This window comes from Salvelinus sp. IW2-2015, linkage group LG1 (assembly GCF_002910315.2).
Source record: "Salvelinus sp. IW2-2015 linkage group LG1, ASM291031v2, whole genome shotgun sequence".
NCBI classification, from domain to species: Eukaryota; Metazoa; Chordata; class Actinopteri; order Salmoniformes; family Salmonidae; genus Salvelinus; species Salvelinus sp. IW2-2015.
Genome location: NC_036838.1, coordinates 5,164,581 through 5,175,775, shown reverse-complemented (window position 1 = coordinate 5,175,775; position 11,195 = coordinate 5,164,581). Strand labels below are relative to the sequence as shown.

General features: G+C 43.2%; 1 protein-coding gene across 1 annotated transcript; it reads left to right on the top strand.

The window, feature by feature from the left end:
* The first annotated feature begins 37 nt into the window (after positions 1-37).
* On the top strand, positions 38-4,460 carry polg2 (polymerase (DNA directed), gamma 2, accessory subunit). The gene is made up of 8 exons (XM_023974028.2): positions 38-915; positions 1,064-1,169; positions 1,651-1,756; positions 2,002-2,187; positions 3,010-3,150; positions 3,302-3,382; positions 3,466-3,566; positions 3,824-4,460. The coding sequence occupies exons 1-8, from the start codon at positions 414-416 to the stop codon at positions 3,987-3,989; spliced, it is 1,389 nt and encodes a 462-aa protein (XP_023829796.1). The 5' UTR covers positions 38-413; the 3' UTR covers positions 3,990-4,460.
* The last annotated feature ends 6,735 nt before the right edge of the window (positions 4,461-11,195 follow it).

Below are 11,195 nucleotides of genomic sequence, written 5' to 3'. Positions count from 1 at the left end.
TTTTCTTTTAAAACAATGAAATCATGCCACAATAATATAGCAAACATTGCTAATTGCACAACTATAACCGTAAGGTAACACGTTAACGTAAGGTAATGGATGAGAACTTGTCTCGTTTTCATGTCGACACGGAAGTGACGTAGACATAGCTTTACTTCCGGGTGCGCCCAGTTTACGGTTTACACATGGTTGCAAGTATTTTAGAAATAGAAGAATATTTATATTAAGTTGCCAGGCTTTGCCGAAACTACTCGTGGTGTAATTCGCAGGCAACTGCACTCACTTTCAAATATCATTTTCAAACGTGATTTCAGCCTATGAATGACTTCTAAAATGTGAGACCGCACGCAATGCATTGCTAGGTTATTAGGTTATTAACTTATTTTCAATGACGAAATGAGTGACCACTAAACATGCTCACTTACTGTGTTAGACGACTCATCTGGAGATGTGAGAATATACCAAGAACCTCACTATGCTGCAGGATAGCTTTTGCGCGTCCGCGCTGCAGTACTGCAACTCCTGTCAGGTCTGTCGCTGAGGACTCCGACCACACCAAAACACTGATGCAGCTATGCACTGACAGGTATTACATAGCTTCTGGCCAACTTCATAGAGATTCTTTTCAGCGCGGAACCAACTGTGGATATGGACCACTTGGTATGGAACTTAAAAAGAACGTTCTTGAACAATGGTGGAACTCTGTGATAGGGTTCAGGGCAGAGGTGTTTGGGATAAGCACTCTACACACTAGTAAGGACAGAACTACCGAGAGGGATGGACAATTGAGGGTTGTTGACACCGAGAACCTTCGTCAAATACTTTCCCAGAGAGAGCTAAGCAAGGACCAACTTATTCAGAAGCTACAGACCCATATCCAGAATGGTGCATCTGTTCGAACTAGTCTTTTCCAAGGTAACTATCATTGGGTGTTGTATTGAACACCTCTGCTATTTTTACTTGTGCGCATGCTTCAGGACATAGAAATCAACTCGTAGAGTTAAATGAAATTGAACGTTGGGTTTCCAGGCTAACATGGACAATGCTCTTCCCTCCTGTCCAGGTGCTTTGGAGCAATATGTGCCCTCTTTGGAGCTAGTGAATAGAAAGCTGCCGTTTGGCCTGGCTGAGACCGGATTGTGCTTCCAGCCATCAGGTGGACCTAGTTGGTGAGGCTTACTCCTCCCTCAAATCACATGAACCATTCACCTGCACTGTGATAATTTACCATTGTGGTTATTCAAAGTGCAAATAGATTTAATTGAGCATAGATTTAACCTAAGTCATGTGTCCTTGTGTTGTTTGAGATGGCAGATTGCTATAATAACGCCTGGGCATAGCAGACTAAAGAGTAGTTGTGCGCTTTAAAGGTAGACTCAGCGATATGACGTACATTCAGAAAGTTAACAGCATAGTGGTTCAATTCCTGCAACAACTAAGAGCGCTGAAGTGCGAGGTTCAACTTCTCCACTGTTTTGGTCCCGTACCTATGACATTCCAACAGCATGACACCGAACCTGTGCGTATGCGCTCATGCTGTGTGTGACTGTCTTGCATATCGCTCAACTCAATATCTGCGGTGCTGCTTGTGGCATTCTCATTTTGCTGAGTCTACCTTTAACCCCTATTCTGTGTGTCCATTCCTGACAGCCCAGATGAAGTTACCCAGTCCTCTTTGGTGTGGTTCTGCTCGCCCCGCACCTCCTCACAGTGGCTGGACTACTGGGCACGGCATCGGCTGCAGTGGTGGAGAAAGGTGGGTCACTTTCTGATCCAATTTCAATACATTGTGGTCAAGATAAGTTTCTCTGTCTGCAAATTAATCTGGATCTTGAACATGAATCTGAATCTTGATTTGAAATCTATAGAAACGAAACAACATTGTTTCTATGTTGATATTTGTAATACTGAAAGACAACTTGACTTAATGTGGATAGTAAAGTACTTTTTTCTAATCTCTCTGTCCATCCAATCCTGTCCCTCCTTTCATCTATGATCCAGTTTGCCCTGGGCCCGTCCGACTTCAGCTGCAGTGTCATAACAGAAGAGGAGCTGGCAGGCCGGGCGTCTCGTGGTGTGAAAATTGTGTACAATTTCCCATGGGGCCAAGAGGCCCTGGAGACTCTGTTGAGCCGAGGGGATGCGGAGTTGCTGCAGACACACAAGAGCGCTCGCAACAAACTACAGGTCAGTGTAATGCTGCCTTCCACTGCAGGGACAACACTGCAGTTAATACCCTATCCCTCTCATGCTGTCACAATACAACAACTTAGGAGTAGATCTTTTCACAATATGTCAGTTGCACAGGAGGCTGCTGAGGGGAGGACGGCTCATAACAATGGCTGGAATGGAGTGAATTGAATAATATTAAACACATGGAAACCATGTGTTAGAGTTGTTCGATACCATTCCATTAGTTCTGTTCCAGCCATTACTTTGAGCCTGTCCTCCCCAATTAAGGTGCCACTGGCCGCCTGTGATCAGTTGTGTGGCGGCAGGTAGCCTAGCAGTTAGAGCATTATGCCATTAACCGAAAGGTCTCTGGTTTGAATACCCAAGGTGAAGAATCTCTGTGCCCTTGAGCAAGGCACTTAACACTAATTTGCTCCAGGTGCGCCGTACATCTATGGTGCCCTACCAAGCAAAAAGGCAGTAACTGCTCATTTGGTCGAAAATGAGTTAATATCATTCTTGCTACATTAAATACATGCTTAATCATGTGGACAAGTATCCTGCCTCTATTGTGTTTTGGAGAAAATGGGGGTCATATTAGCAGTAACTGCACTGGGTTTCTGTGAAACCAAAGTAAATAAAAGCAATTTTTCTCAGTTCCACGCTATGAACAGGTACTGCCTTTTTGCTTGGTAGGGCAGTATGGCTGACCCTGTAATACACCGGATAAGTGCAGTGAAATGTGTTGTATGTGACAATAAAACATATTTTTGTTATTCAAGTAAGATTATATTAATCATGTCAGTGCTCCGTATTTTTTCCGTCTGTCATTCACAGTGCCTAGATGGAAGGAAGTCAGTCGTCCCCTATGCCATCTCCGTAACGGGAAACCTAGAGCGAGGAGTGTTGGCGTACCTGTACAACTCACTCCAGCAAGTGAAGAAAGTCGACAGCAAACAGAGGCTACAGCAGAGAAAGGTGAAACACCTAAGTCCTTTCCACATTAGCTTTAGTATGGTTTACGTCTCTGACAACATGGGTGAGAACTTGAGCATCTTACTTCTGGTTTTTGAACTGGTGGAAATTGTTAGAATGTGTTTCACACACTGACATCTTGTGGCCCTTGTAGGTTTTGAAGCTCCATCCTATTTTGTCTCCAGTCAAAGTGGCCTTGGACATGGGAAGGGGAGCCACTGTGGAACTACGACAGGTAGGAAACTATTGAGATATACACAAAGTTATTCAATAGGACTATGTTTGATTGTAGATATAAAATGATATTCTACATCTTAGGTTTGTGAAGGCTTGCTGAAGGAGTTCTTGGAAGGGGGAGTCTCTGCATGGCCTGGATATCTTGAAACCATGCCAACCTCAATGGAGCAGCTGAACACAAAGTAAAACTTCTTCATACCGTTATAGTATAGTTTCTTTATGTTGTGGTTTAACATTTCATGTAACGGATTTCATGCGTTTATTGTTGAATAGAATTTTGACATCAAAAGCCACACGTATTTAGTGGCCATGCAATTTGGTGTATACAGAATTATGTAACATGTTGACGTTTGACTTCACTGAAGGTGATCTCGATAGCTGTACTGTTTCCCTGTGGCGACCCAACTGTAAGTATTACGTTTGGTGCCTGTGTGCCCAGGTATGATGAGATGGGGGTGCTGTTCACTGTGGTGATCAGTGACAACACGCTTGAGAGTGGCCTACTGCAGGTGCGCAGCCGCGACACCACCATCAAGGAGACCATGCACATCTCCGAGGTCAAGAACTTTCTGGCCAGATACATATCTGCTGCACAGAACATATGAGGGAGTAATATTGATGTCCCGGGTGAACCGGGTTAGCATGGATTACATTTGTTTTGGAGCCGGACTGCCTCCCGGGCGTGAGCCAGGTGCCCCATTTTAGCCGTTGGTGAATTCAGCTGTAAACAGAAATGACGTAGATTAAGCAACAATAATAGATGTTATATGTATCTGAACGATGCTGCCTTGTTGACAACATGTGCAGATTACTGTTTTATTTGAGAAGGGCGCTCCTCCCTCACCGCTTTGCCCATTCACGTCACATGCCATAGCATGGTGCACTTAATCAAACTCCCTCATTGATTGAAAACTGACATGTTAGGCTGACATTTGGCAAAATGTCAAAGGAGACTGTCAAAGAATGGGGTGGTGGGCCCTCATGGGCAGCAGGAAAGCTGTCTATATGTTTTGGATAACTATACCTCAAAACCAATTTGACTATCTAGGATACTATATTAAAAGGTGTTAATCATTTTCACTTTGTGGTTGTCATTTTGTTGTCAAAGTGTCACTCAAATGCTGTCATATCAGTAGCAAATTCTCATACGGAACTTTTTCTACGGGTCAACAAAACATGATTAAGTGTATGTGTGTGTGTGTATATATATATATATACACACACACACACACACAGTTGAAGTCGGAAGTTTACATACACTTAGGTTGTCATTAGTCATTAAAACTCGCTTTTCAACCACTCCACAAATTTCTTGTTAACAAACTATAGATTTGGCAAGTCGGTTAGGACATCTACTTTGTGCATGACACAAGTAATTTTTCCAACAATTGTTTACAGACAGATTATTTCACTTATAATTCCCTGTATCACAATTACAGTGGGTCAGAAGTTTACATACACTAAGTTGACTGTGCCTTTAAACAGCTTGGAAAATTCCAGAAAATGATGTCATGGCTTTAAAAGCTTCTGATAGGCTAATTGACATCATTTGAGTCAATTGGAGGTGTACCTGTGGATGTATTTCAAGGCCTGCCTTCAAACTCAGTGCCTCTTTGCTTGAGGACATGGGAAAATCAAAAGAAATCAGCCAGGATCTCAGAAAAAATTGTAAACCTCCACAAGTCTGGTTTATCCTTGGAAGCAATTTTCAAACGCCTGAAGGTACCACGTTCATCTGTACAAACAATAGTACGCAAGTATAAACACCATGGGACCATGCAGCCGTCGTACCACTCAGGAAGGAGAAACGTTCTGTCTCCTAGAGATGAACGTACTTTGGTGCGAAAAGTGCAAATCATTCCCAGAACAACAACAAAGGACCTTGTGAAGATGCTAGAGGAAACAGGTACAAAACTATTTATATCCACAGTAAAACGAGTCCTATATCGACATAACCTGAAAAGCCGCACAGCAAGGAAGAAGTCACTGCTCCAAAACCGCCATTAAAAAAGCCAGACTACSGTTTGCAACTGCACATGGAGACAAAGATCATACTTTTTGTAGAAATGTCCTTTGGTCTGATGAAACAAATATAGAACTGTTTGGCCATAATGACCATCGTTATGTTTGGAGGAAAAGGGGGATGCTTGCAAGCCAAAGAACACCATCCCAACTGTGAAGCGCGGGGGTGGCAGCATCATGTTGTCGGGGTGTTTTGCTGCAGGAGGGACTGGTGCACTTCACAAAATAGATGGCATCGTGAGGGAGGAAAATTATGTGGATATATGGAAGCAACATCTCAAGACATCAGTCAGGAAGTTAAAGCTTGGTTGCAAATGTGTTTTCCAAATGGACAATGACCCCAAGCATATTTCCAAAGTTGTGTCAAAATGTCTTAAGGACAACAAAGTCAAGGTATTGGAGTGGGCAGAACTGAAAAAGTGTGTGTGAGCAAGGAGGCCTACAAACCTGACTCAGTTACACCAGCTCTGTCAGGAGTAAGCTTGGGAAGCTTGTGGAAGGCTACCCAAAACGTTTGACCCAAGTTAAACAATTTAACGGCAATGCTACCAAATACTAATTGAGTGTGTGTAAAACTTCTGACCCACTAGGAATGTGATGAAAGAAATAAAAGCTGAAATAAATCAATCTACTATTATTCTGATATTTCACATTCTTAAAATAAAGTGGTGATCCTTACTGACCTAAGACGGGGAATTCTTACTAGGATTAAATGTCAGGAATTGTGAAAAACTGAGTTTAAATGTATTTGACTAAGGTGTATGTAAACTTCCAACTTGAACTGTGTGTATATATATATATATATAAACTCAGCAAAAAAAGACAGCCCTTTTTCAGGACCCTGTCTTTCAAAGATAATTCATATTGTGAGACGACTTAGACAACGCTACAGGGAGACAGGACAGACAGCTGATCGTCCTCACAGAGGCAGACCACGTGTAACAACACATGCACAGGATAGGTACATCTGAACATCACACCTGCGGGACAGGTATAGGATGGCAACAACAACTGCCCAAGTTACACCAGGAACGCATAATCCCTCCATCAGTGCTCAGACTGTCCGCAATAGGCTGAGAGAGGATGGCCTGAGGGCTTGTCGGCCTGTTGTAAGGCAGGTCCTCAGCAAACATCACCGGCAACAACGTCGCCTATGGGCACAAGCCCACCGTCGCTAGACCAGACAGGACTGGCAAAAAGTGCTCTTCACTGACGAGTCGCAGTTTTGTCTCACCAGGGGTGACGGTCAGATTTGCGTTTGTCGTCGAAGGAATGAGCGCTACACTGAGGCCTGTACTCTGGAGCGGGATCGATTTGGAGGTGGAGGGTCCGTCATGGTCTGGGGCGGTGTGTCACAGCATCATCGGACTGAGCCTGTTGTCATTGCAGGCATTCTCAACGCTGTGCGTTACAGGGAAGACCTCCCTCATGTGGTACCCTTCCTGCAGGCTCATCCTGACATGACCCTCCAGCATGACAATGCCACCAGCCATACTGCTCGTTCTGTGCGTGATTTCCTGCAAGACAGAAATGTCAGTGTTCTGTCATGGCCAGCGAAGAGCCCGGAACTCAATCCCATTGAGCACGTCTGGGACCTGTTGGATCGGAGGGTGAGGGCTAGGGCCATTCCCCCCAGAAATGTCCGGGAACTTGCAGGTGCCTTGGTGGAAGAGTGGGGTAACATCTCACAGCAAGAACTAGCAAATCTGGTGCAGTCCATAAGGAGGAGATGCACTGCAGTACTTAATGCAGCTGGTGGCCACACCAGATACTGATTATTACTTTTGATTTTGACCCCCCCTTTTTTCAGGGACACATTATTCAATTTCTGTTAGGTACATGTCTGTGGAACTTGTTCAGTTTATGTCTCAGTTGTTGAATCTTATGTTCATACAAATATTTACATGTTAAGTTTGAAAATAAATGCAGTTGACAGTGAGAGGGCATTTCTTTTTTTAATGAGTTTAGTAAGCCAAAAAGTTTGAATAAATCATTTATTTTAGCTTTTAGATTCTTCAAATTAGCCACCCTTTGCCTTGGTGACAGCTTTGCACACTTTTGGCATTCTCTCAACCAGCTTCACCTGGAATGCTTTTCCAACAGTCTTGGAGGAGTTCCCATATATCCTGAGCACTTGTTGGCTGCTTTTCCTTCACTGCGGTCAAACTCATCCCAAACCATCTCAATTGGGTTGAGGTCGGGTGATTGTGGAGGCCAGGTCATCTGATGCAGCACCATCACTTTCCTTGGTCAAATAGTCCTTACACAGCCTGGATTTGTGTTGGGTCATTGTCCTGTTGAAAAACAAATGAGATGGGATGGTGTATCGCTGCAGAATGCTGTGGTAGCCATGCTGGTTAAGTGTGCCTTGAATTCTAAATAAATCACTAACCGTGTCACCAGCAAAGCACCACCACACCATCACACCACCTCCATGTTTCACGGTAGGTAGGAAGCACAAATGCGGAGATCATCCGTTCACTTACTCTACGTCTCACAAAAACACATCGGTTGGAACCAAAAATCTCACAGTTGGACTCATCAAACCAAAGGACAGATTTCCACCGGTCTAATGTCCATTGCTCGTGTTTCTTGGCCCAAGCAAGTCTCTTCTTATTATTGGTGTCCTTTAGTTGTGGTTTCTTTGCAGCTATTCGACCATGAAGGCCTTATTCACGCAGCCTCCTCTGAACAGTTGATGTGGAGACGTGTCCGTTACTTGAACTCTGTGAAGCATTTATTTGGGCAGCAATTTCTGAGGCTGGTAACTCCTTTCCTGTGGCGGTCCTCATGAGAGCCAATTTCATCATAGCGCTTGATGGTTTTTGCAACTGCACTTGAAGAGACTTTCAAAGTTCTTGAAATMTTATGCGTTGACTGACCTTCATGTCTTAAGGTAATGGACTGTCATTTCTCTTTGCTTATTTGAGCTGTTCTTGCCACAATATGGACTTGGTCTTTTACCAAATAGGGATATCTTCTGTATACCAACCCTACCTTGTCACAACACAACTGATTGGCTCAAACCCATTAAGAAGGAAAGAAATTCCACAAAGGGAATTCCACATCTATTCATTGAAATGCATTCCAGGTGACTACCTCATGAAGCTGGTTGAGAGAATGCCAAGAGTGTGCAAAGCTGTCATCCAGGCAAAGGGTGGCTATTTTGAAGAATCTCAAATATAACATACATTTTGATTCGTTTTAATAGTTTTTTGGTTACTACATAATGCCATATGTGTTATTTCATAGTTTTGATGTCGTCATTATTATTCTACGATGTAGAAAATAGTAAAGATAAAGAAAAACCCTTGAATGAGTAGGTGTGTCCAATCTTTTGACTGGTACTGTATACATACAGTGCATTCGTAAAGTATTCAGACCCTTAACCTTATTCAGCCTTATTCTAAAATTGATTACATTCATTTTTTTCCTCATTAATCTACACACAATACCCCATAATGACAAAGCGAAAACAGGTTTGTAGACATTTTTGCAAATTCATAAATAAATAGAAATACCCTATTTTCATAAATATTCAAACCATTTGCTATGAGACTTGTAATCGAGCTCAGGGGCATGCTGTTTTCATTGATCATCCTTGACATGTTTTTATAACGTGATTGGAGTCCGCCTGTGGTAAATTCAATTGATTGGACATGATTTGGAAAGGCACACACCTGTCTATATAAGTTCCCACAGTTGACAGTGCATGTCAGAGCAAAAACCAAGCCATGAGGTTGAATGAATTGTCCGTTGACCTCCAAGACAGGATTGTGCTGAGGCACAGATCTGGGGAAGGGTATGGAAAAAATTCTGCAGCATTGAAGGTTCCCAGGAACACAGTGGCCTCCATCATTCTTAAATGGTATTCTTAAATCATTCTTTATGGTAGAGTGGCCAGACAATAGCCACTCCTCAGTAAAAGGCACATGACAGCCTGCAATGAGTTTGCCAAAAGGCACCTAAAGGACTCTCAGACCATGAGAAATAATATTCTCTGGTCTGATGAAACCAAGATTGAACTCTATGGCCTGAATGCCAAGCGTCACYTCTGGAGGGAACCTTGCACCATCCCTACGGTGAAGCATGGTGGGTACAATATCTACCAGACTACCACTGGGTACAATGTCTACCAGACTACCACTGGGTACAATGTTTACCAGACTACCACTGGGTACAATGTCTACCAGACTACCACTGGATACAATGTCTACCAGACTACCACTGGTTTACAATGTTTTACCAGACTACCACTGGGTACAATGTTTACCAGACTACCACTGGGTACAATGTCTACCAGACTACCACTGGGATAGAGCTGGCCTTAGGTATCCCATACAGTCATTTTTTCACATAGACAAAGGTGTGTGTCTCATACCTCAAGGATTACTGTTTTAAAATGCCATTACAATGGGAGTTGTATTATATGTCGTATTACACTGCATTTATTGAAGTCCATCTGTAGCTTACACTGTAATACACATCAGTATTCTGCAGCATGATACTTTTAGTAAGCCCAGTTTGTAAGCACAGTCGTCAAGCATTCGGAATACAAAAGTGTCAGACGTTGTTTTGAGATGCCATCAGGTCCATGCTAACCTTTCGCTATTAGTTATGGTGTATGTGTGTGTGTGTGTGTGTGTGTGTGTGTGTGTGTGTGTGTGTATGTAAACAAACATCAGTTTTCTGTATTCTAAGTCAAGCCATTGTTGACCTGAGACTTCCATCATGGTAAAACATTCCTGACTCAAATGTACAGGTAATCTTTGTAGTGAGTTTGATTGATGATAAGATGTGCTGATGCAGTGAAATACAATGGGCACCGGTTAGTGGGCACAGTGGGAAGTTCTGAAATGCACCACTAGGTGTCAGGCTTCCATAAGGTACTGACGCCAAGAGTAAAATCAAACCACCTTGATCATAGTGTTGACTACTAAAACAGCATGAAATGAAAGTGACTGAAAAGACATACATTTAATGAAAGAGACTGCTTTCTGTTATAACTGTAAACTGAGTGCTTTGTACTTTTCTTTGTGACTTTCAACTGTTGCGAAGCAGCTGCCACAATAGACACTACACTGTTGTGTGACAAGGATTATTCATCTCCCCTTTGGTCTCATTGACACGAAGGGGTGCTATAAAAGGCAAACCTTCAYCATCTCTCTCTTCAACAATCACTCTCCAGGAAACAGGGAGTTCTGAGGTAGAAACGCAGACGGAGAAATCCATCTGGGGAATCAACTTAGTGTCTGAAGCACTGCTGTCAGAAAAACTATAGTGAGAGGATTAATTTGGTGTGTGAGCGTGTGTTTGTTTGTGTCTTTGAAAGTGTACGTTGTAAAGGTAAGTCAGTCCTCGGTTGTGTCAGGGTGTGTGCTGCTGTCTGCCTTTGACTCAACCGTAGGTCACAGTCCCGGTGGCTACAGACAGACAGTGATGAGTGATGAATACACACTGAGATCGATCTAACACCTCCTCTACCTGCAGGACACTGGGACATAAAGGACACTGCTTCAATAGTGGATGTAGTCTGATATTTCTCTGTGTGTGTGTGTGTTCATGGACCAGGGAGATCGCTTTAGTTTGAAGTCTAAGTAGAGACATCCAACCAGGTCCCAAGAACGTGTAGAATTGCCTTCAAAACCGMCCACTAGGGGGAAAAGTGAGCTGTTGACTTTGCTAGGGCGTTGTGGACAGGGATGGTGGATGGGTGTAAAAGCTGCAATCTGGCGTTGAGGGTTTCGTGTTCAATCCCAGGGCTAGGCAATGGTATATATMTTTTTCTC

What these genes read in the sequence shown, in the direction of transcription:
- polg2 (XM_023974028.2), top strand. Translation starts at nt 414, where the DNA reads ATGCTCACTTACTGTGTTAGACGACTCATCTGGAGATGTGAGAATATA. An exon ending in CCATCAGGTGGACCTAGTTG is followed by an intron (nt 1,170 to 1,650) that starts GTGAGGCTTACT and finishes CATTCCTGACAG; the next exon opens with CCCAGATGAAGTTACCCAGT. An exon ending in AGAGGCTACAGCAGAGAAAG is followed by an intron (nt 3,151 to 3,301) that starts GTGAAACACCTA and finishes TGGCCCTTGTAG; the next exon opens with GTTTTGAAGCTCCATCCTAT.